This window comes from Dromiciops gliroides, chromosome 2 (assembly GCF_019393635.1).
Source record: "Dromiciops gliroides isolate mDroGli1 chromosome 2, mDroGli1.pri, whole genome shotgun sequence".
NCBI lineage: Eukaryota > Metazoa > Chordata > Mammalia > Microbiotheria > Microbiotheriidae > Dromiciops > Dromiciops gliroides.
Window position 1 is genome coordinate 396,012,626 of NC_057862.1, and position 19,799 is coordinate 396,032,424.

General features: G+C 42.2%; 1 protein-coding gene across 3 annotated transcripts in view; it reads left to right on the top strand.

Moving 5' to 3' along the window:
• Window positions 1–1,978: 1,978 nt before the first annotated feature.
• CDH22 (cadherin 22) overlaps window positions 1,979–19,799 on the top strand; it is a 108,339-nt gene continuing 90,518 nt past the window's right edge. For all 3 annotated transcript variants that reach the window (XM_043988807.1, XM_043988808.1, XM_043988809.1), the window contains exon 1: window positions 1,979–2,224. In XM_043988807.1, the coding sequence (XP_043844742.1) occupies window positions 1,979–2,224 (246 nt within the window). The remainder of the gene's footprint in view (window positions 2,225–19,799) is intronic.

Genomic DNA, 19,799 nt, shown 5'->3' on the forward strand with positions numbered 1-19,799 from the left:
TAGGGAATAAAACCTTGATCTGTAAATATTGATGCCAGGCCCTAGATCTCAGCTGGTCTGGGGATGATTTATAAACATACTTCCTCAGTTTCCCGGTCAGGCTCTCTTAAGTAAAGATTTCCTTTTGAGTCCTGACCATTCAAACCCCATAAATGTCATAGCTGCTGGGTGGACCTGCTTAGTTCAGAAAGAGGGGGAAAGAATAAATTTCAGGAGACTATATCTTTATAGATAAAGATACGTCTTTTAGATAAGGCATAGATGCCTTACCATCATTTGATATCTTTCAAGACTCAATTTAATGTTACCTCAGGTGTTATCTCCTTGAAATGCTTTTTCATTCATTCATTCCACCTGAAACATTTGTTCTGTTTTAAGGTCCTTTCCGGTTCTGATAATCTGGGATTTGCTAACTGTATAATTTGGTCTGGGCCTTGCCCTGGGCTGCATCTCAGGTGGAGAATAAAAATTAGTTCAGAGATGATGGATGGGTTAAGGTAAAAGAGGCATTATAATCTTCCCTTCAGGAGGGCAGGACTATCTTTACTCTGAGGTAATAGGGTCCAGCCTCAACTTTAAGAAGTGAATCGGGGCAGCTAGGTGGCACAGTGGCTACAGCACCAGCTCTGGAGTCAGCAGGACCTGAGTTCAAATTCAGCCTCAGACACTTGACACTTAATAGCTGTGTGATCCTGGGCAAGTCACTTAATCCAGGTTGCCTCACCCCACCCCCCAAAAGTCGGGAATCATGGTATAGAAAATATTTGAGATGGAAGTACCTGAGAAACCAGCCAGATCAACCTCTGTATTTTAAGTGTTTCATTATTATTATTGGGGGGGGGCAGGGCAATGAGGGTTAAGTGACTTCCCCAGGGTCACACAGCTAGTAAGTGTCAAGTGTCTGAGGCTGGATTTGAACTCAGGTCCTCCTGAATCCAGGGCTGGTGCTTTATCCACTGCACCACCTAGCTGCCCCCTAACCTCTGTATTTTACAGAGGAAAAATCTAAGGTTCCTACTAGGTAAATGACTAGGCCAAGGTCAGTAAGAGGTCAGTGACAGAGCTGTGACTAGAACCCAGGCTCCTGACATTTAGGCCAACCAATCATACCAAGCTAGTGGTCTAGTGGAAAAGCTCCTTGAAATGATGTATGTTAGGGAAGGGTGTGTGTGTGTGTGTGTGTGTGTGTGTGTGTGTGTGTGTGTGTGTGTCTGCAAATGTGTGGTGGGGGGTAGTGGCATAGGGTTGGGGGGAGTAGCAATGCTGGAGGGGGGGGGGAAGGAGGACTGATTGAAAAGGGAAGATTGGAGGGAAAATGGATCATAGGATTTAGATGTGGAAGGAACTCGAGATCATTTAGTTTATCCAGAGGGATGACAACAGCTGCTCAAATGCACATAGTAAATCGAGTGAGAAAGAGCCCCCAAAGGGGAGCTAGCACCTCTTGGGGAAAGGACAGTCAGTGTCACCTCGCAAAGTTGCCAATGACATCTCTCTCTTTCCTCCAGGCTCCTGGAGTGGGCCACCCAGACAACAGTCCGCCCTCCTGATCTGTTCCGAGGAAGACTCCGCCACGAGCCTGAAGTGTTCCCTCCCCAGCCATAGCCTCAGAGTCTGGAGATGGCCCGGCGTAGCCCGGGCAAGAGCAGAATCTCTCAGTGATCGCGAGGCCGTCGTCCGTCGGGGGCGCGGAGTAGCCAAGCCGGGAGTGGGGGGCCTCAGATGAGAGCGGCGGTCTGCCGTCCTGTTGGGCGCTGTGCCCCCGGGGCCCGTGCTTCAGTCCTTCCAGCCCGGGCCGTCCCGTCTGGGGCCGCACTGAGCCAATCGGACGTGCCATGAGGAGCTCGAGGGCCCCAGCACAGGCCTGACCTTGGCTCCCCGGGGGGCCTGAGACCAACATGTGACCGCGGCTCAGGTGCGTCCTGGGGCGCAGCCTCTCCGTTCATGTGCCTGGGCCGGGTTCCCACCACGGAGAAATATGAGGAGGCCGTGCCCCGGAGCCAGGGGAAGGCCTATGGGGGCCAGCTCGTCTCTGCCGCCACTGTTGCTGCCTCCGCTACTTTTGCTTCTGGGTAGCTTGTGGGCTTCTGGGACCCCAGCCATGTCCGGGCCGGAGGAAGACGACGGAGCCCTCGCCAGTGGTCGCGTAAAGCGAGGCTGGGTCTGGAACCAATTCTTCGTGGTGGAGGAGTACACGGGTACCGAGCCCCTTTATGTGGGCAAGGTAAAGTTCAGGGAGTTCGGGGGGGGGAGCAGATGGCACGTCGTCCCTCCCTTCCTCCTCTCTTTTTTTTCTTCCTTCCTACCTCCTTTCATCCCCAATTGGGGTCCCCCTCCTGCCATCAGGGAGGTGATGACCAAATCCCTACAATCGTAGAACAACTAAAAATATCAGAGCTAGAATGCATCTTGGGAGCTACATTATAAGAACTGAGATACTGCTTGGAGCCTAGAATGTCAGAGCAGGGAAACTCTTTGGAGCCTAGAATGTCAGCAAGGAAATTCCTTGGAACCTAGAATGTCAGGGAAGAGAAAAATCCTTAAAACAGAGTATTAGACCTCGGAGGAACACGGAACATGGAATACAAAGTGTCAGACCTAGGTTGAAATCCTGCCTTTGACGCGATCACACAAATCACTTACCTTTTATATACATCAGTTTCCTCATCTGAAAATGTGACCATTGTATTAAATTACCTATAAGATGCCTTCTAGGTCTAACTCTATGATCCTATGAGTATGAAATATAGAATACCAGAAGTGGAAAGGACCTTGGAATATAAAGTTATAGATAGATATAGATAGATATAATCTAAAATGGGAATGATGGTAGAATCCAATTTAATTCAACAGGGATTTTATTCAATATTCATCATGGTACCTTCATCATAGTAGGTGCTTATGTATTTAATAAATGCTTATTGCATTGAAGCTTTTATTGTGTTGAAGACACCGTACCAGATAATACAAAAATGAAAATGATACCATTCTTCCCCTCAATCAATCCATCCATCAAGAAACATTTATTCAGTACCTACTATGTGCCCTTCAGGTACTGTGCTAAGTGCTGGGGATAAAAAAAAAAAAGCAAAAGATAGTCCTATCCTCAGGGGACTCACAATCTATCTAATAGGGAAGACAACATGTAAACAAGTATATACAAAGCAAGATAAATACAAGACAAATAGTAAATAATTAACAGTAGAATTAAGAGAGATTGGGAAAGTCTTCCTGTAAAAGATAGGCTTTTAGTTGGGACTTAAAGGAAGTCAGGAAACTCATGGTTTACTTTGGGGAGATAAGATATGGCTACAATTAAGATTAGGGTAGGGAAGAGGGCAACTAGGTGGCGCAGTGGATAGAGCACAGGCCCTGGATTCAGTAGGACCTGAGTTCAAATCCAGCCTCAGACACTTTACACACTTACTAGCTGTGTGACCCTGGGCAAGTCCCTTAACCAAAAAAAAAAAAAAGATTAGGGTAGGGTAAGACAAGGAGGGGTGGCAAAGTGAGATCCATAACAAGTACTCTGGGAAAATCTGACAGCCTATAAAAGTACAGGAAGCTTTATGGGGCGGTGGTCCCCTAGTAGAGCATTCACAAGGAGGATTTGGAAAGGTAGAGAGATGAAGGGATGGCAGTTTATGGGACTTCATAGAGCTGGGTAGTGGCAGGTTGAGTTTCAAACTGGTTGCCTGGTTTGGCAAGAAGGCAGAATGTGTGCTGGAGAGTCATTAAGGCTGGAAAGGTGAATTGGAATCTAGTGGTTGAGGGAATTAAAGGGCCAGTTGAGGAGTTCAGATTTTATCTTAGTGACATGAGGGAGCCAAGGAAGGATCTTCAGAAATAGAGTGATGTGGGGGTAGCTAGGTGGTGCAGTGGATAAAGCACCAGCCCTGGATTCAGGAGGACCTGAGTTCAAATCTGACCTCAGACACTTGACACTTACTAGCTGTGTGACCCTGGGCGAGTCACTTAATCCTCATTGCCCTGCAAGAGAAAAAAAAAAGAAAAAGAACAAAGAAATAGAGTGATGTAGTTGGACCTGTGCATTAGGAAGATTATTTGTGCTTTTATGTGAAAGATGGGTTGGAGAGAGGAGATGCTATTGGCAGGCAGCCCATCTAAAAAGACTCTTAAAATAGTTGTGGAGGCAGAGGATGAGGATGTGGCTACATTAGTGTAGGGAAGGGGTTACATGTTGGAGACATTGTTGGAGTTAGAATGAACAAGGTTTGACAACAAATCATTTGTGACTGTGAGGTAGAAGGAAGAATAAAAGATGACTCAGATTTTGAGCCCAAATGATTTAAGAAACTAGTGGTACTCTCAACAGAAATAAGGAAACTGGGAGCATGAAAAGGTTTTTGTAGGAGCAATGATAAAACTATAGAGTGTTACAGCTGGAAGTGACCTTAGAAATCAATTAGGCCAACTTCCTCATTTCACGGGTAGGGAAGCTCAGTCAGGCTTGTGGGAAGAAGTAAGCAGCCTAAGGTTAATTCAACAAATTCAACTCAACAGACTTTTATCAAGCACCTACTATGTGCTTAGCCCTAGGCACATGAAAATAAAGGAATACATTGTTTCTGAAGCTCACGGGCTAATGTAAGGGAAAGATATGTATGGACTTAATCCTGATACAGGAGAAACTGTGATAAATGGCAAATATGATAAAAGGCCTGACAAAGCTGGCAAAAAATGGGAGGAGTGGAGGTGGTGATGAAAGGCTTCATACAGGACTAGAGGACTCTTGAATTGGACATTGAAGAAAGGGAGGGAATGAGGAGAATAATTTATACAATGACTTTAATAATGTAAAGGAAGTGGATAAAGCACTGGCCTTGGATTCAGGAGGACCTGAGTTCTAATCCAACCTCAGACACTTGATACTTACTAGCTGTGTGACCCTGGGCAAGTCACTTAACCCTCATTGCCCCACCCCACCCCCAAATGTAAAGGAAACCAACTTTGAAACACTTAAGATCTCTGATCAGTGACCAATCATGACTTCAGAAGAACAATGATGAAGCATGCTTCCCACCTTTTAGTAGAGTTGTGGTAGACTAGAGTGAAGAATGAGACATGGATTTTCAGATGTGGCCAATGGGTAGATTTGTTTTGCTTAATTATATTTATTCTTTACAAGGGAGGACTTCTGTTGGAGGTGGGGAAAGTATGGCTAATGATAATAATGTAAAAAAAAAGATAAGAAAGAAAAGAAATTAATGAAACATTTTTTAAACATCTAGAAAACAGCAGAAGGAAGTTCAGAAGGAGATACAGATAAGCAGAGTGGTCATCTTACTGTTATGTTAAATGTAACATATACCTACAATTTTATGTTGATAGAAGCTCACAATTTCATATACAGTCCTCTTTTGTGTTCTTTTTTGTATATTGAAATGTTTGTTAAGTTTATAGCAAAAAAAAAAAGGAAAAAAATTAAAAGAAACAAAGGGATTTCCACAGACATAGTAATTGAGGAGAGGGGATATACGGCAAATTTGAAGCAGCTCTGACAAAAATAATGCAGGGGGTGGTTTGACTTCCATACCCTTTTGTATTCCCTTCCCCAATTCAATTAACAACATTAAAAAATATTAAGCACCTAGCCAAGTTGGATGCCAGACCCTGAGAATGATAGAGGTGAATAATATGGCCCTGTTCTCAAGAATCTCATGATTTAGTTGGACTAAAAAGACTACGACACAATTTCCCCCTCACCCCCTTGTTATCTGGATCTGTAATTTCATTGGTGTACAGAAATTTCTTCCATATGATGTCAGCAGCTTATCTGTGAACTGGAATCCAGGTTTTTCTGACCCTATGTCTGACCATCTATCCACTTTGCCACATTCTCAATTCAGTTAAGTAGATATTTATTAAGTAAACATTATTTGCTAGATACTGTGATAAGCCCTGAGAATAAAAAGCTTAAAATGAAAATCCTTGCCCTCAAGGAGCTTATATAAAACTGGGAGGAAATAGCACATACACAGGCAAGTAAATTCAGAGTAATTGGTGGTGGGACAACTGGGAAGAACAGGAAAGGCTTCTTGCAGGAGATGGTGCTTGAACCGAGAGAGAGGATGTATGTGAAGAACATGGAAAGAACGTGACAGAACTCAGAACCAGATTGTGAGGGATTTTAAATACCCAAACAGGAGTTTTTATTTTATTCTTGAGGCCATAGGGAGTCACTAAAGCTTCTTGAGTAGGAGAGTGGCATGTGCTTTAGGCATGCCAATTTGGTATGGAGGATGGGGATGAGGAGAGGGCCTCTGAGGGCAGGACCATGCGTCTTTTCTTTGGCGTCAGGAAGTGCCATTTGCTTGTGGGAGGAAGAAGGGGGAGCCTGGCGCTCTGACTCATGCTCTTTCCTGTGTACTCTGGCAGGAAGCGGAGCTAGGAATGCTCTCTCCCTTTAATAGATAGATGAATCTAGGCCTTTTCTCTCTCTCTTTACCAAATTCTTATTCTCCTTAATAAATGCTTAAAAGTCTAACTCTCACTAAAGCTTATAATTTATTGGTGACCACTCATTAGATATTTTAGACAGAATAGCTAGAATTTTAACCCTTACAATAACTGTATGTACTGGATATGTAACAGCAGCCATATATGTGTATTATATATCTACACACATATGTGTAGATATAGATATAGATATTGCATGTGTATTCTATCTAGGCAGTTAGGTGGTCTGGTGAATGGCCTTGGAGTTAAAGAAGACCCAAGTTCAAATCTGGCCTCAGACACTTTCTAGCTGTATGATCTAATACATTTCACTTAACTTCTGTCTGCCTTAGTTTCTATAACTATAAAATGGGTATGATAATAATAGCACCTACCTCCCATGTTTATTGTGAGGATCAAATGAGGTAATATTTATAAAGTGCTTAGCATATTGTCTGGCATGTACTTGGCATTTAATAAATGCTTATTTCCTTCCTGCCTGCCCCTGAGATATTCACTCAAACACCCTGGCATCTGCCCTTTCCTTTAGGCTCTAAGCAAGGCTGATCTCTAAGACAGAACCATAGAATAGTTTTTGGGTTTTTTTGGTTTTGATTTTTTTGGGGGGGGGGACACAATGGGGGTTAAGTGACTTGCCCAGGGTCACACAGCTAGTAAGTGTCAAATGTCTAAGGCCGGATTTGAACTCAGGTCCTCCTGAATCCAGGGCTGGTGCTTTATCCACTGTGCCTCCTAGCTGCCCATAGAACAGTAAAGCCAGACCTACAGAATGTCAAAGCTGCAAGAGAACATAGAACATAGGATATAGGATGGTAGAGCTCCAAGGGCCACTGCACAAAGTTTAGAACAAAACTATAGTTATCAATCATCTATCAATGACTTGTACCAACAATAACTTTCATAAAAATAGAACTCAGTGCTTAAGAGAGTCACAAACCAAGTTACTCTTGGTGGTGGCGGTGGGTATCAAAGGAGGAAGAAAAACCCTCTCTTTGGGTATCCTGGGGAAGATTTCATGGAGGGGGCGAGAATGTGAAATGTTCAGGGGTTAACTAGTTGTCCAGTTTGATGTAGATCACTTGATATTCCTTCCTTCCTTCCTTTCTTTCTTTTTTTTTAAGGCAGGGCAATGAGGGTTAAGTGACTTGCCCAAGGTCACACAACTAGTAAGCATCAAGTGTCTGAGGTCAGATTTGAACTCAGGTCCTCCTGAATCCAGGGCTGGTGCTGAACCCTCTGTACCACCTACCTGCCCCCCGATGTAGATCACTTGAAAGAGAGTGGTATGATGATATAAGGCTGGAAAGTTAAAGGAGCCACAGATTGCAGGGAACCGCAAATACAAATTGAGCGATCAACAAGAATTTATTAAGTTAGTTACTGGGGATAAAGGTACAAAGAATGAAACAATCCCTGCCTGAAAAGATTGTATCATCAATGGGGAGGCAGGTCCATATAAACATATATGCAGCATAAATATAAAATTAATAAAGGAAAATCTATACAAAGGAGTTCAATCCAAGGGATTTTGGTCATGAAGGTACTAGCAATTGGAGGACTGAGGAATGGCTTCATGAAGCATTTGGATTTTATTGAGGGGAGAAGAATAGGGAGGGGGGCTTTTAAGTATGGCAGTGAAGTGAGTAAGAACAGAGGCCAAAAATCATTCCTTGACTTTTCTTTTTCGCTTCCTAGCTCAAGTCCACTCATAGGCTCCTCCCATGTACATTTTAGGTGTCCACCCAAACCTGTTTGCAACACAGTATTCTAGGATTCAAAATTACCACTCCTTTTCTCCCCCCTCCCCGCCCCAATTCCCCTCTATTCTCCTGGGTTGGACCTAGCTGTTCTATGGGAAGTGCCCCAGCAAACTCCTTCACATTGAGGTGATAAAGACTAATAACAACAGGCTTGATTTCCCCTAGGGGAACGTGTGTTTGAAAAGAGGAGCAGAAAAAGGGCAATGCTTAAACTGGGAGAGGGAGGAAGCATTCATGGTGGGTTTTCAGATAAGCGTCTGTGAAGATGAGGGAGATATTTGGGCATTTTCGGTTGGAGGTGATTCTTCATGTCTCCTGAATCCATCCATGAAGGCCTTTGCTCTGAGGCTCACCCCTCTCCAAAGAGATAGACAGGCTTGATGAGAGACAGCATGCTTTAGTGGAAAGACCAGTGGATTAAAAGTAAGGCGACATGGGTTCCAACTCAACCACTCACTAACTGTGTGACCTTAGCCCAGTTACTTATCCTATCTAGGCCTTAGTTTCCACCTCTGGAAAACTCTAGTTTTGTATTAGACTTTGTGCAGTGACCCTTGGAGCTCTACCATTCTATATTCTTTATTCTATGTTCTCTTGTAGCTCTGACATTCTGTAGGTCTACCCCACTTCTGGTTCTACTGTTCTATGGTTCTGTCTTGGAGATCAGCTTTGCTTAGAGCCTAAAGGACAGAGCAGATGCCAGGAATATCTCAGGTTGCTTGATCCCCTTTGGGGTTGGGCTAGAATCCTTCAAGAGCTCCCAGCTACAGCCTCAGCTCCAGTCAATAATCTCTCCGGACAGTTTAGCGGTAGCAAGGGACTGGTTAACTATTTTCTCTGTCTGGTGGGGATTAAATAAAACCTGTTGCCTTTGTTCCTTCCCACTCCAGCTGTTCATCCACCAGTGATGTTGTCATAAAATTTACATAACCAAATTCCAGTTCATATAAAAGATTTTCATAGAAGGAGCATGCAGATGCCTATGATTGGGGCCTGGGAAAAAAAAAAAGATTAACAACAGTGATATTCACCAGAGGGGTGAGTAAGCGGAATCGAGAGGTTGGGTTGGCTTTCTGTGGTGGTAATAGCCCAGAGGTATATTTCCAGGAAGATGATTTACAAACTGCTTCTGTCCCAAATACCTGAGAGGTAGATAGTGCAAGGTCGTTGTCCCGGTTTGACAAAGGGGGAAATTGATATCCATAAAGGAGAAATGACATTTCCCAAGGCAACCCAGGGAATTGGGGGCAGAGCTGGGGTTCAAACCCAGGCCTTCTATTCATTGGTTTATAGGCATTAGAGCTGGAAGGGACTGATTTATTTGGTTTAGATCCCTCCCCCACTTTTCAGTGGAGAACACAGGCCCAAAGAGGTTTAGAGACTTGTCTAAGGTTGTTACAGGTAGTAAATAGCAATAGTTTGAGATTCAAACCTAATTAGTCTGACTCCAAATCCAGGATCTTTTGATTACATCCTAATACAGATTTTTTTTTCACTATACGAGGCAGCCTCACTGTGCCGACCCTATCTCTAGGGTCATAAGAAGAGACCTGATAATGAAGGCAGTAGTAGGTCTGTCCTCTTAAACCTTTGGGGCTTGTAAGGAGGTTAGCCCAGACCTTCTCTCTCTTTCTCTTTAGAATATAATCTCTTGTGCTCCTTAGTTTTCCAAATATTACCATGCTTTATTTCTGTGCCTTTGGCAGGAATTGTTAATTCTCATTTTTTAAGATGAAGAAGCCGATTTGGGGGAAGTGATTCATTCAAGGTCATAAAATAAGTTAGTGGGGACTTGACCTTTGTGCTCTCCTAATTAGACAACACTGTCCCTTGTAAGGCACAGGAATTGTTTGTCTACAGAGGAGTGGATTGTTCTTAGTCTCCAGGTTAATGAAAGCTCTTTAAGGAAATGTGAGGAATGAGACCCTCTATTAGGTATGAGTATAGACATTACCACAGGCTGAGTCTCTGAGATGGGGGGTGGTGGTGGTAGGAATGACAGTATTTAGAACCAAAAAGGATCTGAGATCTAGTCCAGTGCCTTCAAATGATATATTTAGTTTTATTAATACTTTTTGCGTTTTATTTATGTCACAGTCTCTTCCAGATCTATGCTCCCAACACTCTTACTATACTAAAGAAAAACAATTAAGTAAAACCAACGGACCCAGAAATGATCCAAGGAGGTATATAGCATTCTACCTGGTAGTCACCTTCTCTCTAGTGAGAGAAAAGTATCCTATATCAGACAATGCAAATTAGACTTCATTAAGAGAAATACAGTGTCTAGAGAGAGGAAGATAAGAGCCCCTACCCACAGTAGCACCCTGGTCAGGGGTCTGCTGGAGCAGCTCAGTAGCTGGAGGGAGTTGATTGTTACATTTTCAGCAGAAGCATTTATGCCTCAGAAACCGGCAAATGTTCCCAATCAGGGCTTGATTGATTGTTTTGTTGATTGCTTAGACTTAAGAAAGTGATGGAGAAAATATTAATGATTCAGACTAAACATAAAAATGTGTCATGGGTACATTTCACACACACCCCTGGCCAATTGTTAAGCATTTATCAACACGCCACTGGTGCTGGTCATACAACATCTAGACTATGGGGTTCAGGTCTAAGGATCACATTTTAGGAAGGATGTTGATAAAATAGATGAGTACAGCCAGGATAGTGAAATGCCTCGAGATGGATAGGAGGCATAGGAGGACCAGGTGAGCAGCTAGGAGAATTGAGACTGGAGAAAACTTGCTGGTGGGGCATGAGAATGACCTTAAAGAATGTGTAAGACTTTCATGTGCACCTGACACAGAGATTTGTTCTGTTTGACCCCAGAGAACAGAACTCAGAGCAGTGGGTAAAAGTTTCAAAGAGACAGATTAAAGCTTGATGTCAGGAAAAATATCCTAGAAACTAGAGCCATGGAACTAAACCAGGAAAATGGGCTATTTCACTAGTAGTCTTTAAAGTAAGGTTAGATGGCATAGTGGATAGCATGTTGGGCTTGCAGTCAGGAAGACCTGAGTTCAAATCCTGCCTCAGGTACTTTCTAGCTGTGTAATCTTGGGCAAGTCACTTAGCCTCTGTCTGCCTCAATTTCCTTAACTGTAAAATGGTAATAATAATAATGTCTACCTCCCACGGTTGTAGTGAGGATCAGATAAGATAATATTTATAAAGCACTTAGCACAGTGCCCGAGTGCTTAATAAATACTTGTTTCCTTCCTTCCTAATATTGAATGATCACTTGTTGGGAGTATCTTGGTCTGATTACCTCCTGAGGTTCCTTCCAATTCTGTGGTTCTGTGAATCTGTCTATCCTGGACCTCTTCATCTGGAATAAAGGTTGCTGGATTTAATTTTAATTCAGAGGGCTTACAAAGTTTCATTTCTCAAATATATAGGCAACTGAGCCAAATTTATAAAAATAAGAGCCATTCCTCAATTGATAAATGGTCAAAGGATATGAACAGGAAGTTTTCAGAAAAAGAAGTCAAAGCTATCAATAGTTATATAAAAATGCTCTAAATCACTAATAATTAGAGAAATGCACATTAAAACAACTCTGAAGTACTATCTCACACCCATTAGATTAGCTAAAATGACAGAAAAGGAAAATGACAAATACCAGAGGGGGATGTGGAAAAATAAGTACTCTAACAATGTACTCTAATCACTGTTGGTGGAGCTGTGATTTAGTCCAACCATTCTGAAGAACAATTTGGAACAGCAACCCAACAGGCTATAAAACTGTGCATACTTTTTGACCCAGCAATACTTCTACTGAGTCTGTACCTCAAAGAGGTCAAAGAAAAAGGAAATTGACCTGAATATACAAATATATTTAATGCATCTTTTTTGTGTGGTGGCAAAGAATTGGAAACCAAGGAGATACCCATCAACTGGAGAATGACTAAACAGGTTGTGGTATATGATGGTGATGGAATCCTGTTGTATTGTAAGAATGACAAAGGAGATAGTTTCAGAAAAACCCAGGAAGACTCATGAGCTGATGCAAAGTGAAGTGAGAAGAAGCAGGAGAACATTGTACACAGTAACAGCAATATTGTGATGATCAACTGTGAAAGACTCATCAATATAATGACTCATGACATTTCCAAAGGACTCATGTTGAAAAATGTTATCTACCTCCAGTGAGAGAACCAATCATAAAGCATATTTTCAGATGCCTGTGTGTGTGTGTGTGTGTGTGTGTGTGAAGTACACTACTGTAGTAATTGTATATATTTTCTTGGTTCTACTTTGCTCCACAGCTGTTTAAGTTTTAATGTACGAATGATTTCTCCATATTCACTATTTTGTAGGGACAGTGATTAGACCACATTAGAAATGTGGTTTCATTGGCATAGCAGACTAGAGGAGGGAACTCTTTACCAATGTAAGTTACCGCTTTCTCTATATTTTAAAGTCTTCAAGAGTTGCCCAGAACATTGGCACAGTGGAAAGTATGCTGGGTTTGGACTTGGACAACCTTGGTTTGAATCCCAACTATATTTCTTCCAACCTTTTAAACTTTGGACCTTTTTAACTTTCTGGGCCTCAGTTTTCTCATCTTTAAAGTGATGGGATTTGAACTAGATGATTCAATGACTTGTCCAGAGTCACACAGGCAGTATATGCCAGAGGTAGGACTACTCTTGTCTTCCTGGCTCTGAGGCCACCCCTCTCTCTACTACATTATGCTATCTCTTATTGTTTCTTATGGTACAATAATATTCTATTGCCTTTATATACTTCAGAATCCTTCATGGTCATTGTTTCTCATGGTACAACAAGATCACGTTGTGTTCACATACCACAGTTTATTTAGCCCTTCTCCAATCGATGGGAACCCACATCATTTCTAGTATTATGCTATAACAAAAAGTGCTGGATGACCATTTTGACATCTACAGGCTTCTGTCTTTGACTTCTGTGGTTATGTATGTGCTCAATTGTGGGATTATAAATACGAATAGTTAGGTAACTAACATATGATTGTTTAGTACATATGAATAATTTAGCCACTTTTCTCACATAACTTCATATTGTTTTCCAGAGCAGTTAGACTAATCGACAAATCCAACAGCTAATTAGTGTGCTAGACTTCCTATAGTCTTTTCAACATTGATTCTTTCTATTTTTACCACCTTTGCAAATTTGAAAGCTGTGAAGTTAAACTCATGTTGCTTTCATTTTAAGTTGATTTAAATTTAATTTGCTTTTAATTTAATTTCTTAATATTAGTTATTTTTACCTTTTCATGTGGTTATTGATAGTTTGCATTTCTTCTTTTGAAAATTGTTCATATCCTCCAACCACTTAGCTATTGGGAAATGACTCTTAGTTTATATAAACTTCGTTTATATTAAAACAATATGAGGGGGCAGCTAGGTGGTGCAGTGGATAAAGCACCAGCCCTGGATTCAGGAGGACCTGAGTTCAAATTCGGATTCAGACACTTGACACTAGCTGTGTGACCCTGAGCAAGTCACTTAACCCTCATTGCCCCGCCAAAACAAAAAGAATATAATAAAACAATATGAAATTATGTGAGAAAAGCTACTATATACACATGTATTATATACATATATATATTATGTAATCTATATTTGTTTCAATTCCACATATCTCTTGTATATCAGATATGTTACATAGAAAGATCCTACCCTCCTCCTTCCTTAATCAACAGCTTCCCTTTACTTATTCTGGTTGCACTGATTTTGGTTGTGCAAAAGATTTAATTTTTTTTGTTTGTTTTTTAGTGAGGCAATTGGGGTTAAGTGACTTGCCCAGGGTCACACATCTAGTAAATGTTAAGTGTCTGAGGCCGGATTTGAACTCAGGTGCTCCTGACTCCAGGGCCGGTGCTCTATCCACTGCGCCATCTAGCTGCCCCAAAAGATTTAAATTTTGCATAATAAAAGTGGATATTTTGCATTTTGTGATCCAACCTCTTAATTTTGTAGATGATGAAAATGTAGGCCTAGTGAGCTGAGGTGATTTACCCCAGGATAGTGAGTAGCTTGTGAGATAAACGCCTACAAAGCCCTAGAATTAGACCTTGATTAGGAGGAATCTCCAAGGGTTTCTATGATTTTCCCAGGGTCACACAGCCAGTATGACATCCCAAGAGAAAGGGTATAGAAAAGAGAGAAGGGGGTCCAAGAAAGTCTTGGGAAAAGTCTTAGCGGCTTATGATTTATGATGTTGTTGTTCAGTTGTGTCATGAGTTTGGAGTCTTCTTAGCAAAGATATTGGCACGGTTTGCCATTTCTTTCTCCATCTCCTTTTACAGGTGAGGAACTGAGACAAACGGGGTTAAGTGACTTGCTCAGGGTCACACAGCTAGGAATTGTCTGAGGCTGGATTTGAACTCACAACGATGAGTCTTCCTGATTATAAATTCAGTACCACCCACCTGCCCTTGTTTATAGAACTTTTATGAAAAATGAGACCTAAAGAAGCCAGTGACTTGACTAAGATGACATTGGGGAAGAAGGATATACCCTGACAGATCTTCTGGCTTGAATCCCCTGGTAGAAATTCAATTTGATTCAACAAATATTTATAAAGTGCAACTCAATGTACCAGTCCTGGGTATTCAAAGACTAAAATGAGAAAGGCCCTGTTTTCAAGGAGTTTATATTAAAATAAGGGATATAACATATAAATAGATGAGTAAACAGAAGCTCATTTAAGGAGGGAGAGAGTGCAAAGAAGTAGGAGGATAAGGAAAGACTTCATAAAACAGTTGGCATCAACACTGATCCTTAAATGGATTCCAAACATGAGAGACAGCCTGTGGAGAAGCATAGGGACAAGTTCAGGGAGCAGCAAGCAGGTTAGTTTGACACATGAAGGGAAGTAATTGCAAATGTCCCTCCAAAGGTAGACTGGAGCTCAGCTGTGGAAGGCTTTAAACACTAAGGAGAGAAGTTTGTATTTTATCCTCCAAGCAATAGTTAGCCACTAGAGACGTTAGAGGAGGAGGGTCAGCATGATTAGACCTATGTTTGGAGGAAAAGGCTTTTTTTTTCTAGGCATCTCTGTGAAGGATGGAGCAGAGCAAAGGGAGACTTGAACAAAGAACTTCAAGGTGATTAGACCTTGAATGAGGGCGGTGGATGTATGAGTGGAAAAATGAGGAAGGATGTGGGAGATGTTAAGGGAAGTGCACTGGACAAGATCTGGTAAGTGATGAGATATGGGAGGAAATGAAAGAGAGTAAAAAGTTGAGGATTACCATCTTCTTGACTAGAAGAATGGTGTTGCCCTCAACAGAAACAAATGTTTTGGTGGGCTCATGAGTTTAGAGGGGACGAGGATATGTTTTGGATGTGTTGAGCTTGAGATGCCTATAGACCAACCAGGTGGTGGGACTATAACTAAGAAGAAAGTTTGGAGCTGGATATATAGATTTGGGGGCATGAGCCCATGGGGGTTCCTATGGTCCTGCGACTTGCCCAAGGTCACGCAGCCAGTATAGATCACCAAGAGAAAGGACATTGAGGGGAGGGAAGGGGGCCCAGGAAGGTCTTGGGGAAAGCAGCTTGTGGTTTATAGGACTTGGAGAAAACTGAAGCAAAGTGTGTTGGCCAAGATCATATTGCCAAAGTCATAGAAGGGAATGTGGTACAATGGAAACTTGTATGTTTAGAATCAGAGGACCTGGGTTAAAAATCTCACCACCTCTATCCCTTTGGGTAAGTCATTTAATCTCTCTGTCAGATAAGGGGCTTGGACTAGGGCACCTCTCAGGGCCCATTCAGCTCTAAATCGATGATTCCATGATCCTGTGTGACAATAGAGCTAGATTTTCAAGACCAATTTCTTGAGACCTAGGTTGGGGAATTCCTATCGTACTATTCTCTCTACCATAATAATAGTAGTAGCTAGCATTTATATAGCACCTACTATGTGCCAGGCACTGTGCTAAGTGCTTTACAAATATCTCATCCAATCCTCACAACAACCCTGGGAGGTAAGTGCTGGTATCCCCATTTTACAGAGAAGGAAACTGAGGCAGAGGTTAAGTGACTTGACCAAGGTGACAGTTGGTAAATGTCTGAAGCTGGATTTGAACTTAGGTCTTCCTGACTCCAGGTCCAGCACTGTATCCACTGTACTGCCTAGTTGCCGATCAATCATTGTCACCATCTTCTCCAACCAATAATAACTAGTCTCTAAAATAGTACTTTTAAGTTTATAAAATGCTTGTCGTATGCTGTCTCATTTGAGCATTACAACAGCCCTTTGAGGTAATTGCTATAGGCATTATTCCCAGTTTGCAGATGAGGAAACTGAGGCTCAGAGAGATTAGGCCAAAGTCTTTCTTTTAGGCCTGCTTGTTCTGAACTCCCCTATATCATAGGAGAGCCTGACTTGTCACTAGAGCCTCTACCATCTCAAGGACAATCCTGAATGGGTTTTGAAAGCCTGTCATCAGCCCTGTAGTCCTTGGGGTCCCTCATGCTGTAGAAACCCAGAAAAGAAGCCATTTATTCTCATAGAATATTAGACATGGATGACTATCCTCCAAGGGAAGAAGGTTATCCTATTTCTGGGAAAATAGTTGTCCATTATCCAATTTCTTTTCATCCTTACCTACTTTTTCTCCCCCTACACCCCAATTATGCCATTTGGGATCATAGGATTTAGATCTGAAATGGATGTTAGAGACCATTGAGGCCCAGCAGCCTTCATTTTCCTATTTCAAATGGGAAAACTGAGGCCTATAGAAGTTAAAGGACTTGTCCAAGGTCACTCACACAGTAGGAGGCAGACAGGATTGACTCTAAATCCATTACACCACTCAGTCTTTCCTTTCCTGAGAAGATGGGCCTTTTTTGTCCTCATCACTAGAGTGAGGACCCATACTTATCCTTCCCCAACCTCCCCTCTCCTTGAAATGTCTGGCTATGGGGTTTTAAAAATAACCTGTCCCCGTTCTGCCTTACACTCTTCAGTCAAGTTCCCCTCTTCCAGGGGAAAGGTATTCTCCATACTTTCCGTTAATTCACAGTCTCCCCCCACCACCACCCCAGGGAGCCACTCCGAGCATCTGTCCTTGTCGAATTCCAGAGGTAGCTTAGCAACAGCCTCATTTCCAGAGTGAACCCCGGGCACCTAGAGCTAACCCATTTTACAGTCCTTTTCCCCATCGCTCACAGCCGTCATCCATCGTCACCCAGCGTCCTGGCCCTGGCTCCCTCTACTGCCTTCTCCCCCTCCCCCATTGGATCACACGCTGGGCCACTAGCCTAGCTTCCCTCTCTCCACTTCTACCCACCCCATCTAGCACCCAAGCCGACATCCTCATCCCAAACCTCTGCCCAACACCCCCTCTCACAACCTCCTCCGAACCAACAGCATTTCCATAAAATCTGGGTACTTTGGCTAATCCCTTTTCTGAACTGTAATTTCCCCCGAGGCCTCTGTCAGTTGGATGTGGATTTCGGTAGGATTTAAAATTTTTTTTTAAAGATAGAATTATGGGGTCAGCACTTGTTACCAACTTCTGCGGGCGGTGAGATCTATTTTAGATATATGGGGGGATTAAAGCAGGGGGGGAGCAGATTTAATTAAGTTGCTAATATTTAAAGAAAATTGATGAACTCCTGGTTTACGAGGGGCTCCAACATGAGAGGCGCTCTCATTAATGGGGAGCATTTTGATTTGATCTCCTTTCTGGTTAAATCCTGGAGTCGTTTTATTTGTGTATCCACGCTGTCCATTTAATTGTTTTTAATAAGGAAAAACGTACCTCTGTTCCCATTTAATTTTGATTTAATTAGGAGGAAGTAATTAATGGGCTCATAAATCGCACTTTTCAGCCCCCCAGGGAGAGGCCAACTACAGCTCTGGTATATTTCCCATTGTTGATGGGTGAGGGGTGGAGCTTAGAGGGCCTCTTGCCCAAGCCTTTTTCCCAGGAGTTATCCTGGGGTTGGGCTGAGAAGATCCAGGGTAGAAAGCAGCCCTGTATAAGCCCCTCTCTGCTGCCCCGCCCTCAATTTTGTTTTATAACTCTGTGTATTTATCTCAAACTGTTATGTATTGTGGTTATCTGTGCTGGTGTCTGAACTTCCTATCAGACCATAAACTCCAGGAGACAAACTTTGTGTGTTTTGCAGTGCCAAGAAGTAATCTCCACACAGTAAGTGCTTAATAAATGTCAGTTGCATGGTCTGTATGGTACAAATCAGAATGTGCCAAGTACATCAGAGGAGGACAAAATACCAAATGATGGAGGGATCACATCCACCTGGGGGAATCAGAGATGGCTTCCTAGAGGCAGTGACATTTGAGCTGAGCTTTGAAAGGTAGAGTGAGTATGTTGTTAAGATCAGGGAGGAAGTGATGCAAATATCAGGTCAATTCTCTTGAATATGTGTAAGGAGAGGATGGAAAGACTAAGGAGGTCTGGGTGTCATGCATTGGAAAGAGCCCTAGATTTGGAGTTGAGGGAACTGGCCTTCAATTCTGACTCTGCCTACTTGTTTATGTGACCTTGGGCAAGTCACTTAATTTCTCTTCATTCTCCTAAATTTCCTTATGGGTAAAAATGAAGGGCTTTGGGGCAGCTAGGTGGCGCAGTGGATAGAGCACCGGCCCTGGAGTCAGGAGTACCTGAGTTCAAATCCGGCCTCAGACACTTAACACATACTAGCTGTGTGACCCTGGGCAAGTCACTTAACCCCAATTGCCTCACTAAAAAAAAAAAAAAAATGAAGGGCTTGGATTAAGTGACCTTTAAGGACCTTTCCAACTCCAGCATTGGATATCTCCAGTGACTTTCTCAGGTCCCATCCTGTTGCAAGATCCTTTGAAGAGATGATAGTTGTTAAAGGATGTAAACATGTTTTTACAATTATTTTGCAAAAGAGATAGTAGCCAAAAAAGCTAGTGTGCTCTTGGGCTGCTTTAGGAGAGGCCTAGTTTCCGGAATGAGGAACCAGATTTATAGTATTCTGTTTGGGCCTAAGTAACCAGAGTTCTTTTAGGAAGGTTTAAAATATGAATTTTAAATTTAAGTTAAATTTATTTATATATTATATACTAATATAATAGCAACATTATTGTAAATTAAATTTTAAAGATAAAGTGTGTTGATATTATACAATACATATATTTTATGCATTTCTAAGTTTCTAAACTTTTTCTGTGTTGTCTGCTGGCTTTCCTCCCAACTTCGCATTTCATTTCTTATGTTGACCCACAATATCTATTGAAACCTCAATGGGGAAAGTCACTATGGTAAAGGGATAACTATAAATGCTCGTTGATTGATCAGCTGAAATAACTTGGAATTTTTAGCATGGAGAAGAGAAGATTTAAGGCACACATGATACTTGATGACAGCTATCTTTTTTTGTTGTTTTGTTTTTGGTGAGGCAATTGGGGTTAAGTGACTTGCCCAGGGTCACACAGCTAGTAAGTGTCAAGTGTCTGAGGCTGGATTTGAACTCAGGTCCTCCTGACTCCTGGGCCAGTGCTGGTGACACCTATCTTTTTTTTTTTTTGTAGGGCAATGAGGGTTAAGTGACTTGCCCAAGG